At 38.8% G+C, this 17,739-nt stretch overlaps 1 protein-coding gene across 1 annotated transcript in view; it reads left to right on the top strand.

Annotated features, from left to right (window-relative positions):
• The window catches only part of psmd1 (proteasome 26S subunit, non-ATPase 1), a 93,550-nt gene that overhangs the window by 33,950 nt on the left and 41,861 nt on the right, over nt 1-17,739 (top strand). Inside the window, exons 12-16 of the mRNA XM_069897161.1 lie at nt 1,006-1,179; nt 2,874-2,985; nt 6,687-6,883; nt 11,236-11,331; nt 12,611-12,675. Of these exons, the coding sequence (XP_069753262.1) occupies nt 1,006-1,179; nt 2,874-2,985; nt 6,687-6,883; nt 11,236-11,331; nt 12,611-12,675 (644 nt within the window). The remainder of the gene's footprint in view (nt 1-1,005; nt 1,180-2,873; nt 2,986-6,686; nt 6,884-11,235; nt 11,332-12,610; nt 12,676-17,739) is intronic.

The raw sequence follows: 17,739 nt of genomic DNA, 5'->3' as shown, positions 1-17,739 counted from the left end.
ATGTTTCTGGAGCGAACTCTTCTGAAACAGTATATTGCAGATGCAAGTAAGAAGTCAAAAGCATTAACACGAGTGTATAATTGAAAAACAGGCACTGTGAATTACCCATCTTTACAAAGTTAGGAAGATAATGAAAGCTGTTAATTTAGTGACTGGGGGGAAAAAAATGTCTTTAAAAATACACCTACAAAGGTGTATTGACTATCCTCAATGGCGCCAAATTCTGTACAGTTCAGACTTGCATTGTTATTTAAGATTTGTAGTCATGAAGCATATTAAGATCTTACAATGTTCTTACCAAGAACAGATTGGAAGTATTGATCACTTCTCATTTTTCATTTTTGTTTGTATGAAATCTTTATACAAAGTGTTCCCAACCACCTTCATGAATCTGTGTTGCTTGGCCATCCTGCTGATGTGTTGATTAGTAAGCATTATTTTGGTATTGACTGAGCTTTCTGTACTTTTAAGATTTCTTGTCCAAATAAAAGCATTCTCCTTTTGAGGTATGATTTGATCAGTAGAAGTCCAAGGAATATCTGAACCCTCTTTAGTTGAGTAGTTAAACATAATCTGATTTATCCAAGTAATTATATTCCTAAACACCTTAGTGTAAAATGACTCTTTTCCTAAACCTCTTCATAACTGCATTCTCTAATTCTGTGTAACTAGGTGAAATTTCATTGCAATTTATTTGCAATATTTTGAACATTTCTTCAGTGGAATGCAAAAAAAATGTAATGATCCAACATTGTATTTGCTCAGATCATCTTAATTTTGCTTTTCGGTTTGATGCAAAACATTATCACTTCTATTTTCTCATTTAAGGTCATCTACTCCATTTAAAGTCATGTCACCTCGTTGTATACCAAAGTTGCATATTATCAAAACATGATTTGTTCAAGAAAGCAGTTGCTCCTTGAGCTCGCAGGAAGTACCAATTGTCAGTTTGCATTTTTAGTGTCTTTTGAAATCTCTACTGTGAAATTCTGTTTCTTTCCAAAGGGTCATGAAAAGGAAGCATTGCAGTTAATGGCCACATACTTACCCAAGGACTCTTCACCTGGCTCAGCTTATCAGGAAGGGGGAGGACTGTATGCCCTTGGTCTCATCCATGCCAATCATGGTGGTGACATCATAGAGTATTTGCTCAACCAGCTAAAGAATGCAAGTAATGATGTAAGTGCTAAATGTATTTATGTGAAGTTTGAGGATTAGAATTTTCACCTAGAACACAATTTTAACAAAAAATGGGAGTAAGAGTGGATTCAGTCAGATCATTGCACCTCACCACAGCTTTCCTGCACTAACCACATATACCATGATTCCCTTAAAATCTGTTAATGCAGCAATCTAAGCCTCTCATTCTCTTGGGTCACCAATTCCAAATGTTTATCAGCCTCTGGGTTGAGATGCTCCTTTCTGTCTCTCTCCTGAATGGCTCACCCTTTATAGCCAGGGGCAACATTAACTCTGTATCTACCAGGTCGTCCCTTCAGAATCTTGTGGCTTTCATTGAAGATTGCAAAGGAGCACTCGTATACTTGTATGCACTGCACTTTCCTAACAGACTCTTTCACTTTTCTTTAAACACAGGATAAGACTATTCAGCTCATCAGATCCCTGCCAACTCAGAGCAAAGTAACCTTTCACACTATATGACTTGAAACCTGTCTCTCCCCTTGCTGTCTTTGAACAATACATTCAGTATTTTGACTTTTTATTTACACTGTGACAATTTACATATGACTTGGATCATCAACTGTTTGTCTTCAGCAGAACCACCAACTTTGTCCGGTTTACTTTGTGTGCTCCCATGTGAACCAAGACAAATAAATCTTTCCCTCTCTCTACACATTCCTCTTGTACACCTTCCACCTCCCTTCTGAGGAGATGTCCTTAACACTTAAATGGGCACTAGACATAGAACACACTCCTTGAGACGCGTTCTTGGATGCAGAAAATAAGAGATTAGTTTCTACTCCTCTAATACTCCCAGTGACTACAGTGTTCCTTCTCACTGCCATAGTTTCAATGATACCCTTTATCACTTTGCTCATCTACTATACCGTCTCCTCTCTCATGCACACAGGCTACCTTTATAGATCCATATACTTTCCTCACTTGTAGTTACATCATCCTGTCTCAATTGATTGATTTGTTCCACCATACTTAACCAAAGGGTAGTGGCTGCCTTTTGGAATGGTGGCATGGTAATGCTGCTTCCATTTAATGTTGCATTGTAGCATCCAAATCTGTCACTGTGCCAGTGTTCCTTAAACACATTTGATTACAGTGAATTCTAATGGTTTTCATCAGCTCTCACATAACCACACTTGTTTGGCTTGTAATTTATGTAATTAAATTGTTTAATTCTGTCACCATTGCTCTTGCCTCTTAAACGTCCCTTGCACTCCACAATGTTACACTTAGGCAATAGTCTTTGTGGAAATGTTTGATTTCTTTTTAATTGCACTCATTCAGGTATTGATTATTAATATACATGAGTGGTTTTCTATGCCAATAGTGGCATATGTAATTCAGTGTACCAAATGTAATATAATTATTTTATGGCCTATTTTTAGTAGCAAACAATTAATATTTGCTTTGAAAATTCAACTTCAATTCAAATCAATTTTTCTGATCTGCGAGACCAACATCTAGAATGATATCAGCATGGTTGTGAGGCTGCAAAATCGTTTCATTTGCTGTTGGAAGTGTATTTCCATTGTTAATTATTTAGTTTAAATTGTCATAAGTTTAGCATCTCTTGTAAATATTTGTCTCTAGACTGGCTTACAAAATGTATTTGGTTTGACATATGTTTGTCTGTGTTTAAAATAATAGATTTTGGCATATCCTTTTATGTGTAGATTGTACGCCATGGTGGATGCCTTGGTCTTGGTTTGGCTGCACTGGGTACTGCTCGACAGGATGTCTATGACCTGCTAAAAACAAATCTATATCAAGATGACGCAGTTACTGGTATGGAAGAGAGAAGCAGAGTCCCAAATAGAGTAGTAATTTGTATAAAGACCTCTATGGAGTTTGTAACTTTGACCATTGCATGGCTTAATGAATTCTTCCTCTATCCTCAATTTCCAAAATTTCAAAAAAATAATCTCTGTCACCATTGACAATACAAAGTAAACAAAATGTTGGACAAGTACAGTCAGCATTTTTCAACTAACAGTGTAGAATTTGTGCAAACAGTTTACCGCAGGAGGAACTTTGCGGATCAGGTGGCATGCAGGGGTAGAAATGATTGGGATCCCTTTTCAAGACTAAAGTGGAGAGGGGAGATATCAGGTATATAAAAGGGTGGAAGAGTAGAGAAAAGGTTGAAAGTTGAAGGGATGAGAGGTATTGGTCAGAAGTTGGGAGAGGTGGAGAGACGGGTAGAAGAAGTGACATTGGGAGGAGGTATGGTCAGAGTTAAAAGTAAGAATGGCAGTAGGTAAAGAGAGATGGAATCAATGGAACCATAAAGAGGAGTGGTTACCTAAAATTAGCAAAATTGATTTTCATTCCAGGAGGAAAGTGATGTGTTGTTCCTCAGGTTTATGATTGGCCTCATCCTGACAATGGATGAGGCGGAGGACAAGAATATTTACTTGGGAATGGTGAAGGGAGATGAAGTGGTTGGCTACTCGGAGTTCAAGCTTGCATTCATAGACGGAGCGCAGGTGTTTAGTGAAATAGTCATCCAATCTACGTTTGTTCTTGCTGATGTAGAGGAGGCCAATGAATGGAGTAGATTAGATTGGACAATTTGCATGTAAAGTTCTGCCCCATTAAAAAGGTTTGTTTGTGGTTCTGGATAGAGGTGAGGGAAGAAATGTTGGGACAAGTTTTGCACTTTCTGCAATTATAGTGCCTAAACAAGTGGAAGGGTGTTTGAGGAGGGAAGAATGGACCAGGGACTCTTGGAGAGACTGATCCTTATGAAGAGCAGATAAGGATTGTGAGTGGAAGATGTGGCGGAATCATGCTGATTTGGTGTAAGTATTGGTTGATAGTATGTCAGATGTGGAAGCTGACAGTGGCAAATGAGGACCAAAGAGACTCTGCGCTTATTCTACTTGGGGAACAGGTGGGGTTTAAATGGAAGTACAAGAAATATCAGGAACAAGGGTACAGGCTGAGGGGAATCAACATTTGCTAAAGAAAGAGGACGTTCTGTTGTTCTGGAGTGGAATGTCTCATCCTGGGAATAGATGCAGAGGAAATTAGGAGAATAAGGTCTTACAAGAGTCAGGGTGGCAAGGGTTATAATCCAGGTAGCGGTGGGAGTCAGTGGGTTTATAATAGCTGTGCATTGATGATCTTGTCTCCTGAGAGGTTGATGAAAGAACTGTCAGAAATAGCCCAGATAGATTTAAGGGCAAGGTGGAAGTTGGCAGTGAAGTTAATGAAATAATGAAATTGTTGAATTCTGCATGGGAATGAAGTAACACCAATGCAATTGTTAATGCGATGGAGGAAGAATTGGGGAATTGTACCTGAGTAGAATTGGAACAGGCTCTGCATAGCTGAGGCCCATGTGTAACCTCATGGCTACATCCAAATTTGGAGGAAATGGGAAGAGTTTAAAAAAAAACTTGTTAAGGGTAAGTTCTGCCACATGAAGGAGAGCATTAGTAAATGGGATCTAATGAGTGTACATGTTCGATCTTCATATGATCGACATATAATGATTGAAAATATTAACTGAATAATGTAGATTTTTATTCAGATTACAGTCTCTTTTTAATTTACATTGTTACTAGGCTGTTTTTGACCTTGTATTTTAATTCCTAATTCATAGCTTTGATCAGAGTGCAGAGCAAGCTTCAATAAGTATTAAAATGATAATGACCAGATATATTTAAGTAGTGATGATTCCAAGATAATGGCCAAGATAATAGGGAGGAGTCTCCTGATGCCTTTCAAAATATAGTAAATTTCTGATCATCTGGCATGTTTAGAACTTTTTGGTGCTAAACAAGCATATTTTCACAATTTTTGGATGTTACTTCTGTTTTGTTGGTTAAACAGTAGTATAATGAATTTTCCAGTGAGCTGGCTGAAATTAAAGAGAACACAGAATGGGTCCCATGAGTTTATGGAAGTGTGGGAAACTGGCCACGGGTGAGTTTAAAATGAGTGTGGGGAAACAGGGCTCAGTATGTTTAAAGGAAATGCTGGTAACAGGCCCAAATTGATTTAAAAGGAAGAGTGGGAAATGAGGTACAGTGAGCTTAAAGAATCATGGGAAAGGGGCACAATGAGTCCGTGCTGAGCTCTCAGGATTTGCAAAAACAAAATTGGAGACCAAATTATTGGAATTTTACTCTACTAGCAAAAGGTCAAGGCACAGGTTCTTTGTAACATCTACAAGAGTCTATAGATTGTGTATTTGGGCTAACATTTCTTTAACAGCACAACATTCCCTCTGACTGTCAAATGACAATTTTGTACTTGGATGAGGGAGTCACGGAGGGAGCAGTCCTTGTGGAAGATGGAGAGGTCATCCATGCCAGATCATTAGAGATGCCCCCCTTTTTCAAAAAACATGGCTTCCTCTCAACTACCCAGCCTTCACCTGCATATCTTCCATTACCTTCACATCTTCCCTGGCCCCCTCTGACCCCACGCGTAACAAGGACAGGATTCCCCTCACCTACCAACCTACTAGCCTCCCAATCCAACATGTCATCCTCCATCAGTTACATCATCCACTATGTGATCCCAACACCAGACACATCTTCCCCTCTCTGCCTTCTTCAGGGACAATTCCCTCTGTGACTGCCTATTCACTCCTCCCTTCCCACCAATACCACAGGAAGTGCTCCACTTGCACCCACACCTCCTCCCTCACCATCATTTGGGGCTCCAAACAATCAATCCAAGTGAATCAACATTTCACTTCTGAATCTGCAGGGGTCATTCACTGCATCTGGTGCACCTGCTGTGGTCGCCTTTGCATCTGAGAAACTGGACGCAGACTGGGAGGTCACCTCGTCTCAGCCCGCCACAGTAACTGGGATCTCCCAGTGGCAACCCATTTCAGTTCTCTATTCCATTTTCATGCTGACATGTCTGCCCATGGTCTCGGGCACTGCCTCTCTGAAAATTGGAGGAATAATACTTCATATTCCAATTGGGCACCTTCCATCCAGATAGCATTAACATAGACTTCTCTGGTTTCTGTTAGCCTCTCATCTCCCTCCTCTAATCTCCACCCCCATATATCCCCAAACTTTTTATCTTTCATTCTCTTTTCCCTCTTCCCTCTATTTCTTTATTTCAGTTCTGCATTCACAAAGCCACCCCCTCTCCTGATCAGTTCTCACCTTTCCCCTCCTATCCTATCCATTCAATTATCACTTTTTGTCTGTTCTCCTTCCCCTGCTCTTTATTTCCATCTCCCCAGCCTTTTAATTCAGATGTGTTCCTGCTTTTTACTTACACCTTGAAGAAGGGTGCAGGCCCGAAACGTCGGTTATACATCTTTACCTCCTATGGACGCTGTGAGATCTGTTGAGTTTCTCCACCATTTCTGTTTTTACTAGACTTGGGATCACACCAAATTATATAACAGTGTACAATTAATTATTTAGTTTCGATTTTTAAAAGTAGCTGTAATGCTATTATGTGTTTTTTTTCTTAATTACAGTGTTTGTTGACTTTCCTGTTCTATGCAGGTGAGGCGGCTGGTCTGGCGCTGGGATTGGTCATGTTAGGATCCAAATCAGCTCAAGCTATTGAAGATATGGTGGGTTATGCTCAGGAGACCCAGCATGAAAAGATTCTTCGTGGCTTGGCTGTTGGCATTGCTATGGTGATGTACGGAAGAATGGAGGAAGCAGATGCTCTCATTGAGAGTCTTTGTAGAGACAAGGTAAGAATAATTTTAATTTTTAAAAAAATTTCGAGATACCGAATGGTAACCGGCTCTTCCGGCCCACGATCTCATTACACTCACACCACTGTGACCAATTAATCTAACAACCCTGAACATTTTTGAAGGGTGGGAGGAAACCAGAAAACCTAGAAGAAACCAGGGCAGATATTGGGAGAACATACAAATTCCTTACAGACAGTGCAAGATTTGAACCAGGGTTGCTGGTACAGTCATAGCGTTGAGCTAATCACTATGCTAACTGGACATTTTCTCCCAAAGCATTTTCATCTAATTTCTTTTGTTTTTGTTGGGAATCTGTCAAAAAATATTATTCAGGGAATTCTAATGTGTTGTGAATTATAGCATTTGTGATAAGTTGATCAATGTTTTTATAAAGATAGCTTAATATTGTACATTTGCTTTACATCCAAGCTTTATGTCTAGGAAGTATTGTATGGGCATGGTAGAATGGTGTTTAATTTACGGAATAAGAATTCTGGATTAATGAATGAGTGCATTTCTCACTGTCAAGAAGGAATTTAACTTTAATTAACTAAATAAATATAGAACCTAAACTTTGCGTATGTCACGGTCACTTCAGATATGTCAACACCGGCGACCGACACTGATCCGGAGCAGATTGCCTGTGAAGTGGCGGATGTTTTAGTTGATCTGGATGATAATCTCCCATATGACGTCCTTAAGGCTGCTATTCTGTGGCAGCCAAGAAGGGAGGTTTGTATTGCCAAGTCACTAGCTAAAGTCAGCCTAGGCAGTAGGCAACTGTCACTGCTGTTGAAGAAATGGTGCAGGCTACCTGGAACAGACCATGTTGAAGGGGATTTTTGGAAACCGATGTTATTTATTTATTTCAGATTTATTGTCAGTATATATGTGACATCGCATACAACCCTGAGATTCCTTTTTCCTTTGGGCGCAGCAGAATTACCACTAATTGGTAGTGCAAAAATAAACTGTACACCAGGTAAACAAATAAAAGAACTATAAACAGATAACAAATGTAAACAAACTGCAATACTGAAAGAACAAAATAAAATCAATCAAGTGCACAAGTAAGAGTCCTTAAATGAGTCTCTGATTGAGTTTGTCTTTGAGGAGTCTGATGGTGGTGAGGTAACAGTTGTTCCTGAACCTGGTTCCTCCAATGTTTTCCTCATCAAGTTCAAGGACGTTTGGTGAGTGTCTTTCAAGTGCCCATTCTCAGTCAGTCATGCTGACTTCATTATGTCCACAATCTCTGGAATGAAGATAGAAGGATTGGCTACTTCCCCTAATCAACAGGAGCCAACTGAGCTGAAATAACTGCTTACTGCAACTTGTGAAATGCCAGCACCTTATCAATCGAAGATTATTTGTGTTGGAGCAGCAAATGGCAGCATTGACAACAGATGCCGATACATCTACGTGGAGCGAATGTTTGCCCATGGTTCTCCTTGGTGTGCATACTGTTGTAAAGGCAAATCTTGGATGTTCAGCACCAGCCCTAGTATTGGCACTACACTGACCTTGCCTGGCGAGTTTGTGAATCTGACTCCAGGGACAATGCTCTTTGATCTGGCAAGTTACGTTGATAGTCTTCGGGAAAACATGAGATCACTCATGCGTTACCTGCTGGATGATTTACAACGCGGTATATGTGTGTTCCTTCAGCACGATGCTGTTCGCTTATGATGGTCCTTTTCAGGTCTTACAATGGCACCTGAAGACTTTTGTGATTGACAGGAATGGAAAAGCTGACACACTCTCCATTGGCGTATATTGATGGTTCATGTTTCGTGTCGGGGCCAGAGTCAGAGGACCATTCGCACCATTGCCAGTCGGACGATCCATCGCCTATCTTGCACTATTGTTTGAGGTTGGGCCAGACTGTCAGCCCTCCAGACAGTTATGTAGTGGGACAGTTCCATTCAGTCACCTCTCTGCATGGCTCAGAGGCTGGGGGGAAGGGGGATGGGGATGCTGTCGCAGTCACATATTTACCTGCCTCGGGAGCAGTGCCAATTGCTGCTGATGTACCCCTAGCATCATGATGTGGGGGAATAATAGCACAGGTATGTGGGTTAGTTAAGCAGTCTCCATATGTGGGATGGATCTCAGACACAGGAGGAGAAGAGTGAGCGTCAGGATTACCCATGTGGCAGTAAGTCAATGAAAAGGTCAGAGGGTTTGGCTGGGTGGTGTTTGGGGAGTTGTGTCTGAGGAGAATAAATGAAAGTCAACCTCCAATTTGTGTTGAAAGAAACGAGTAAGTGCATTCTTTAATTGTGTGTAAACTGGGTAGATCAGGGCCGCTACAACCATGAAATTACCAGTATATCATTAAAATCCATCTCTTTCTCAAATAAAGGGAGAAGGCAGACTCTCCAGAGTATCCCATGTCCATTTCCATCTGTAACAAGAATACTGCTTTGGAAATTGCTGGGTGGTGGGGGAAGAGGAATGACCCTCTGGAGTGTAGCAGCAGCTAGGTCAATAACACCATAAATGACTCAGAGAAGGGTGAAGTCAGGTAGAACGATAGTGGTAGGAAATTCCGTGATCAGGGTACAGATAGGCATTTCTGTGTCTGCAAGAGAGACTCCAGGATAGTGTGTTGTCTCCCTGATACCAAAATCCAGAACGTCTAAGCAGGTACAGGACCTTCTGAGAGGGGAGGGAGAGTAGCAAGAGATCACGATTCTTTCTGGAGTAAATCACAAAATTCTGTAAGCACTGTGATTGAGGTAAAAATACAAAATGCTGGAGAAGCTCAGCTCAGCAGGTCGAACAATGTCTTACGCAGCAAAGGCAAAGATACATAACCCACGTTTTGGGCTTGAGCCCTTCATCAAAGTACTGTTTGACCTCCTGAGCTTCTCCATGATTCTTTCTGGTATCAATGACATAAGGTAGGAAAGGAAATGTGGTCCCGGAGAATGAATGGCATGTTAAAAAGCGGGGCTTTCAAGGTTGTAATTTCGGATTACTGCCCATGCCATAACCTAGTTATACTATAAATGGGATCAGTGTGGCTAAGGAGTAGGTGCAGGGAAGTTGGTGCAAATATCCAGATATTTGGATTATTAAGCACTCTTCCAGGGAAGATGACCTCTACAAGAGGGATAGGTTACACCTGAACTGGGTGACCAATATTCTTGTGGGGAAGAGCAGCAAGGGGGGGCCAGATGCTAGGCAAGCAAGCCTGAAGGGAAGGACAGGAAGGAACAGGTAAATGGCCACAGCATGACTGGGGGGCTGTAATGTTTTTATTTTAATGCAAGGCAGATACATTTGAAGCCTGGATTGGTACTTGGAATTTTTATGTTGTAGTTTTTAAACAGGATAGAAAAGAGGGTAAAAGAAGGTGAGTCATAGCATTGCTAATCAGGGAGAGTGTCACGGATGCACTCAGAGAGGACCTAATGAGCTCAACTACTGAGGCAATGTGGCTAGAGATCAGAAATGAAAAAAAGATGCCATCACTTCAGTAGGGCTATATTAATTATAGACTCTCAATGGCCATTGGGAGTTGGAAAAATAGATATAGACAAGTTATGGAAAGTTATAAAAGCATCAGGAATGTCATAGTGGGGTACAACATTAAGTGGGCATCATTAATGCCAAAGGCTGAGATGGGCAGAATTTACTAGATGCATCAAGAAGAGTTTCTTGAAGCAGCATGGAGATAGTCCAATCAGGAAGGGAGGCATACTGGACTGTGTACTAGTAAATGATCCCAGCTAGATGATTGGAGTTTCAGAAGAACATTTAGGAAAGAGCAATTTGCTCTGCTAAAGACTGCATAATGGACTGCAGTTACTTGACCAGGCAACTCCAAGAGCACCTCCCAAACCCATAACCTTTATCACAAAAAGATGAGAGGAACAGGTGGTTGAGGACACTTCTGCTTGCAGGTTTCCCTCCAAAATACATTGTCAGATCTACAATGCCATCTAGTTGAAACTCTGGAACTCCTTCTGAACAGCATTTTGGGAGTCCATTTATCAGAAGGTCAAGGTGGCAGCTGAATACCATATGCAAAAGTGACCGGCCTTCCTGGAAATGTCCATATCCTGGAGAATAAATAACTATTTTAAAAAGAGATGAAGGTGTTGAGCTACTAATGGCTTCAGCATTTTCTAATTGGTAAGAATTTAGCTTGCCGTAGAAGGAATGGACGATTAATTAAATGATCCTAAATGATAACTGCCTGGATAATAATTTAAATGGGAATTGTTACAGAAGAACAGAAATCATATTTGAGAAAATAGTTTATTCTATCATATTTTAACCATCTTGTGTGGCAAAAGTTTGTATTTCATAATTGGTGTCTTCACTGATATGTATAGGATCCCATTCTCAGACGTTCTGGAATGTACAGTGTTGCAATGGCATATTGTGGTTCTGGAAATAATAAGGCAATCAGAAGACTACTGCATGTTGCTGTAAGTAGAATCATAATTTTATTTCAATTGCAGTTAGGTGATTTATCATTTTGTACCATCTCCTGGAGGCTGACTTAAAATAGACCAATGTAAGGAAAGCAGTAATTTCTAAGTTGGAAATTATATATGTATTTTAAAGTAAAGAAACAAAAATATTTTATCTACAAAACATGGAACAGTACAGCTCAGGATCAGATCCTTGGCACATGATGTCTATGCTAACCATAATGCCAAATTAAATGAAATCTCTCAGATTTACCTCTCCATGTCCTGCATATTCATGTGTCCATCAAGAAGCCTCTTAAAAACTATTATTTTATCATGTGTGTTTTGACCACTATCCTTGGCAACCCATTCCATTTACTTTGTGGGCAAAAATAAATGTCCCACACATCTCCTTTAAACTTTCCATCTCCTTAAATGCATGTCTACTACTAATTGGCATTTTTATTCAGGGAGAAAAATTCTGATTATGCCTCTCATCATTTTATAAGCTTTTACCAGGTTTTGCCTCAACCTTCACTCCAAAGAAAACTACCCACATTTATCCAACTTTTCCTCCAAGCTCATACCCTGAAATTTGGATAATATCCTGGTAAATCTTTTCTGTAGCCTTTTCAAAACCTCCACATCCTTCCTGCAATGGGGTGAGCAGAATTGCCCACTGTACTCTAAGTGAGCCAAACTTTAAAAAAAAATTTATACCTGCAATGATAAAACACGTTTAATAGCAGAACATCACAGAGCACTTTACAGCCAAAAGCAAAACGTACAATACTCTAATATTTGCCTAGATAAATTGTTTGAATCCCTGGAATTGGGCTTGAAACTGACTAGGTGACAATAGGATTATCAAACTATTTAATTCTTCCATATGACCAGAGGGAAATGTGAGTGAGTGAGGGTGAGATGAATACAAATAAATCTGAAGGGGAGTTACCACTTGAATAATAAAACATGGGTGAAATTGAACTGTCATGCTTCTTCAGTTGATATGCACTTTATGAGCTTTCTTGGGACAGTTTAATTATGTTACCCCATAAAATCAAAATTGCACTCTCCTTAGAATATAATTGATGCCTTTAAGAAACACGATACAATCAATTCATAGGTTTTCAAATTCTTGAATACAGAGAAGACTCGGCTGGAAAGCAAATTTGAATGATGGATTTGACCTTTTTTTTGACCAAAAGCATTTGTTTCTGATCCATCCATTCATTAACTTGGTAGAAAATAAAGGAGCACCTCAGAATTTAAGATTTTTTCCTTATTTTTTCAGGTGAGTGATGTCAACGATGATGTCAGACGTGCTGCTGTAGAATCACTTGGATTTATCTTATTCAGGTATAGAATTTTGATTTATTATGATGAACCATGGTTTGAAGTGGCACTGAACATATTTGCATTGTTACTTGAACTGCAGCTGTCCCTTGGTCTTCCACATGGTGGTGCTGGTTGAAATCTTTTCCAATAATGCAGTGCATGTCTCAAGCATTGACTTGTGACAGAATTCTTTTTTGTGTATTTTTCTTCCTGTACATTCTATTATGGTTGGTTTGTACAACTTTTTTTTATATAGCTTAATAGTTTGAATTTAAGGGAGCCATAATGTCATCTTCGACAATCCCTTAAATGTTTGGTCAACTGTTATGAGAAAAATTACTATATTCTACATTGAAAGATGTTGAAGCTGGTATTCTTCACTGAGCGGAATTTAATTTACAATCTGATGAGTGTGTTGTGGTATTTCATTATTTGGGTGGTGACATGTTTGTATATTTTGAATTACCGTATATTTCAGTGTATAAGGCGAGTCTTGAAACTCTCAAAAATCAGGGGTGGACTTGTATGCCAGATACAAAAATGAGACCTTAAAAATTTGAGTTTTAAATTCAACTTTAAAAAAAAAACTATTGATGTAGATTCAGCGTATAAGAGGTCTCTGAAACACCAAAAAAGAACCAAACCTACAGCACAGTTACTGGATTTCTTGGCCACTTCTATTACTTTTAACTTAAAATTCGCTTCATACTTTTGTCATTTTGCTGGAGACTCCATGATAACATCCACCTTCTGGCAAAGCTCAACAGCTTAGAGAACACAATCTTTGGGGGAGGTCGACTTATACGTCCAATATATGATTAAAACCATGAAAATGGCACTCGACTTGTTGAATTGTACACTGAAATAAATGGTATATTTGTGATAGAATCCCCCTGTACATTAAAATTTTACTGAATGCCCTTGCTATCATTTAATGGTGACAGTTAACTGCAGTTTTAATTTTAATGGGTGTGTTTTAATGTAATTATGTGGAGACAGAATGTATGTGCTCGATGAAGAGATAATTTCTTGTGTGTTTAATTATTACTTTAGGCAGAAAGATTATACATTTTATTTTTAAAGTTTAATCATTCAGAACCAGAACGCAGAAGATTTTTGTAGATTTTATGCATCGTATTTTGTGTTACGTTTATGGCAAGTGTTGTAGTACTGAATTGCTTACAATGAATGCATTAAAACACATGTACAGTAACATCCTCGGTATCTGGCACCTACTGGTATTGCGGATGTAAGATATGAGAATTTTCCAGTTGTCTAAAACACACACTTGCAATACCAAACAAATACACCTACGTTATGAATAAACAGTTTAAAAGACAAAAGACAGTGCAAAATGTAGTGTGGAAACTTAATCAGTATTGAAGTCCTTAATTATGTAATGCTCAATTTAATCAGGTAATTCCTGTAATTTACTAAATTTAAATTTGAACAGCGTTGCGCTAACTGCTGCACTATCTATGTTGGCGTCGTATTTAGACTACCCCCTACCAAGTTTACAGATAAAACTTTACTAGTATACTTAATACTAATAAAGAAAAAGACTCTTACTAGGCAGGGATAGGAAGACACCGGGAGAGTTGCCCCAGTGGCAAGCAGCATCGCCTGGCTCTTCATCCTGGGGAACCCCATTTTATTCAAACAGAACTTTATTCAAATAGCTGCTGTGGGTAGGGCACGACTGGGACACTCCACTGGCTGATGAAATGTTTATTTATTCTTATTTATTGAAAACATATTTATTTCCTTTTTCTTTGACAATTGTTTGGGGTTGCTTGAATTCCGGATACTGGGGTTTTTTAAGACATTCAGGACAACTAATTCTTTAGAACCATAGAACATTACACCGTAGAAACAAGCCCTTCAGCTCATCTTGTTCTTGTCGCACTATTCTTTCAAGTACTATCAACTACACTCAGACCGTAGCCCTCCATACCTGTCCCGTCCATGTCCCTATCCAATCTTTCTTAAATATCGAAATCGAACCCGCATCCACCAGCTCTGTTGATGGCTCATTCCACACTCTCACCATGCTCTGGGTGAAGAATTTCCTTATAATGCTCCCCTTAAACATTTCAACTTCCATCCTTAACCCATGTTGTCCAGTTCTTGTCTCACCAAACCTCAGTGGAAAATGCCCATTTGCATTTACCATATTTATTCCCCTCATAATTTTGAATACTTCCATAAAATCTCCATTCATGTGTAAGCAAACTTACACACAATCAGAATTTATTGTCATTAACATAGGACAAAATGTGTTGTTTTGTGGCAGTGTTGCAGTGAAAATATTGCTATAAATTGCTCTTCAAAAATAAATAAATAGTGCAAGAAAAATAAGAGTAAGTGAGATAGTGTCTGTGATTCATTGTCCATTCAGAAATCTGATGCCTCTGGGTGTGCGTCTAGGCTCTTGCACCTCCTTCCTAGCATGGGTGGTTAGGGTCCTTGAGGATAGAGGCTGCTTTCTTGAGATATTGCCTCTTGTAGATGTCCTTAATAGAGTGAAGACTGATGTCCATGATGGCACTAGTCAAGTTCACACTCTAAAGTCTTTTCCTGTTCTGTTCATTGACACCTCCAAACAAGACATTGATGTAACCAGTCAGAATGCTCTCCATGGTACACCTATAGAAATTTGCAAGAGTCGTTGGTGACATACCAATTCTCCTCAAACACCTCATGAACTATAGCCTCTGGCTAGCCTTCATGATTGCATCGATATCGAGGTCCCAGGACAGATTTTTGGAGATGCTGACACCCTGGAATTGTTCTTAACCCTTTTCACTGCTGACTCCTCCATGAGAAGTAGTTTGTGTTCTGCTTTCACCCTCCTGAAATCCACAATCAATTCCTTTGTTTTGCTAACGTTGAGTGCATGGTTGTTGTGACATCACTCAACTATATGATCTTTCTCTATCCCGTATACTTCCTCATTGCTGTCTGTGATTCTGCCGACAACTGAGGTTTAATTGGCAAATGTGTAGATGGCATTTGAATTGTGCCTACCCACACAGTGATGGATGTAGTAGAGTGAATAGACCAATAAGCACATATTCTTGAGGTGCGCCTGTGTTGATTGTCACTGAGAATGAGATATTTCAGAATTGTACTACAATAGACCTCATTAATGTCTTGTACAACTTCAACATAACATCTAAAATCAAAATATTGAGTACAGCAGTTTTTAAAGTTACTCTGCCAAAAGCTTTCTTTACAACCCCGTGATGCCACTTTCAAGGAATTATGTATCTAAGTTAAGCCTGTCTCTCCCAACAATGACACCTGAAACAGAACTTGGACCTCACTTGCAATTTGGTGAGCCAGGCACACAAATCATTATATAGGGTTATTTGTGGGTGTTGGTAGGGTGGCGTTAGTTAAAGGCCTGGATCATACCTGGTCTAGTTGTTACAATTGGATTTATTGACTTAGGCCAGCAAGATTTCATTCTGATCTCCCCAGAAAATAGACCATAAGACGTTGAGAACTATGTTTTATTAGTTCAACTTTTATATGTTGATGTCAACTTCATTTACTTTTGGATAATTTTAAATTGTGATGTGAAATGTTTTCTGTGTTTGAAAAGAAACAATTGCTTTTTACATTTTTATGATGATTAACCACAATTCATTGAAAGGAGTCAAACTTTTTTCTGTCCCTCTTTTTAAATGTTGGGAATGCTAGATGTCATAGATTTCAAGCTGAGTTATGAGCTGTATTAATTTGTTTTGTGATGATTTACATTTCTTTCTGCCTGAATTCCTTTAGAGGGAAGGGAGATGGCGTCTATTTCGATTTGTTATTGCATAGTTCAGCCTTGACTCTCGACCACCTGAGTACAAATAATAAATATCAACGAGTTTCAGTGCAGATGCCAACTAATTCTGTTTCACAATTTCGGAGGAAGAGAATGGAGTCTAATAGCATCTTTATCATTGCTTCAGTAGGAAGGTAGCTGAGACTGTTATTACAGCTGAAATTTCAACTTTGGATCTCGCCTTTCTCATAAAAAAATAAATTAATAAATTCTGAAAAAAATTACATTGAATATTAGAAAAAAAACATCACATACTCATTTACTTTTAAACCTTTATTGTGGCATCTGCGTAGAATTAGACATTCAAGAATTATCAACATCATTTAGATTATTTATTTTAAAAACTCATGGTCCAATATGACATTAAATAAATATTAAATATAAAATGTAATATATATTACGTTTCAGTAGCAATTTTTAATAGTTATCCTTTTGGTCCTCTATGTGTATGTAGAGGACAAGGTATGATTATACAGAGATCTAAACTTATATTTAAATAGTTAACCACCACACATTCTGAAAGAGCAACCACTGTTTGCCACATTATAATATCACCTGTCCTCTAAATTTTGGATTAGGCTAACCATTGTTGATCCTTTTTCCTTTAAGGTACTTTGACACCTTAATAATTATCCTGCCTCAGCTGTACAAAACATTGGTCAGGCTACACCTGGAGTGTACCTATCTGATTGCCACAATATAGAAAGGATGTGGCAGCATTAGAAAAATGTACAGAAGAAATTCATCAAGATGTTGCCTAGATTGGTGAGCTTCACATATTCTCATGGGAATGTGGAATAGCTGTGAATTCACCTGAGAGGTTTATAAAATTGAGGGAAAAATCAGGTGGAGAGTCATTCTTAGAAAGGATGAGTTTAAAACTAGAGAATGTAGGTTAAAGATGAGAAAGGAAAATTGAAGAGACAAATTTTTCATAAGAGGATGGTGATTGTATGCAATGAGTTGCCAGGACAAGTGTGAGAGGCAGATGAAATTATATTGTTTAAAGGGCATTTGGACAGATACTTGGATAGATGTAGAGAGATATGGGCGAAAGCACAAGTTGACAGAAGGACCAATTCTATAGGGCCATTTGTAACTCTGACATTTTAAGCTATCGCATATAAATTAAAAAAAAACATTTAAAAATCACCACCGAAAAACAAAAATAGCAGCACTTAGCATTTACCTTAATCTCAGAATTTAAAACAAAATTCTGGATAGAAAATTATAAAGTCATCAACAGA

The sequence above is a fragment of the Narcine bancroftii genome, chromosome 9 (assembly GCF_036971445.1).
Source record: "Narcine bancroftii isolate sNarBan1 chromosome 9, sNarBan1.hap1, whole genome shotgun sequence".
Taxonomy (NCBI): Eukaryota; Metazoa; Chordata; class Chondrichthyes; order Torpediniformes; family Narcinidae; genus Narcine; species Narcine bancroftii.
This window is presented reverse-complemented; position numbering and strand designations above follow the sequence as displayed.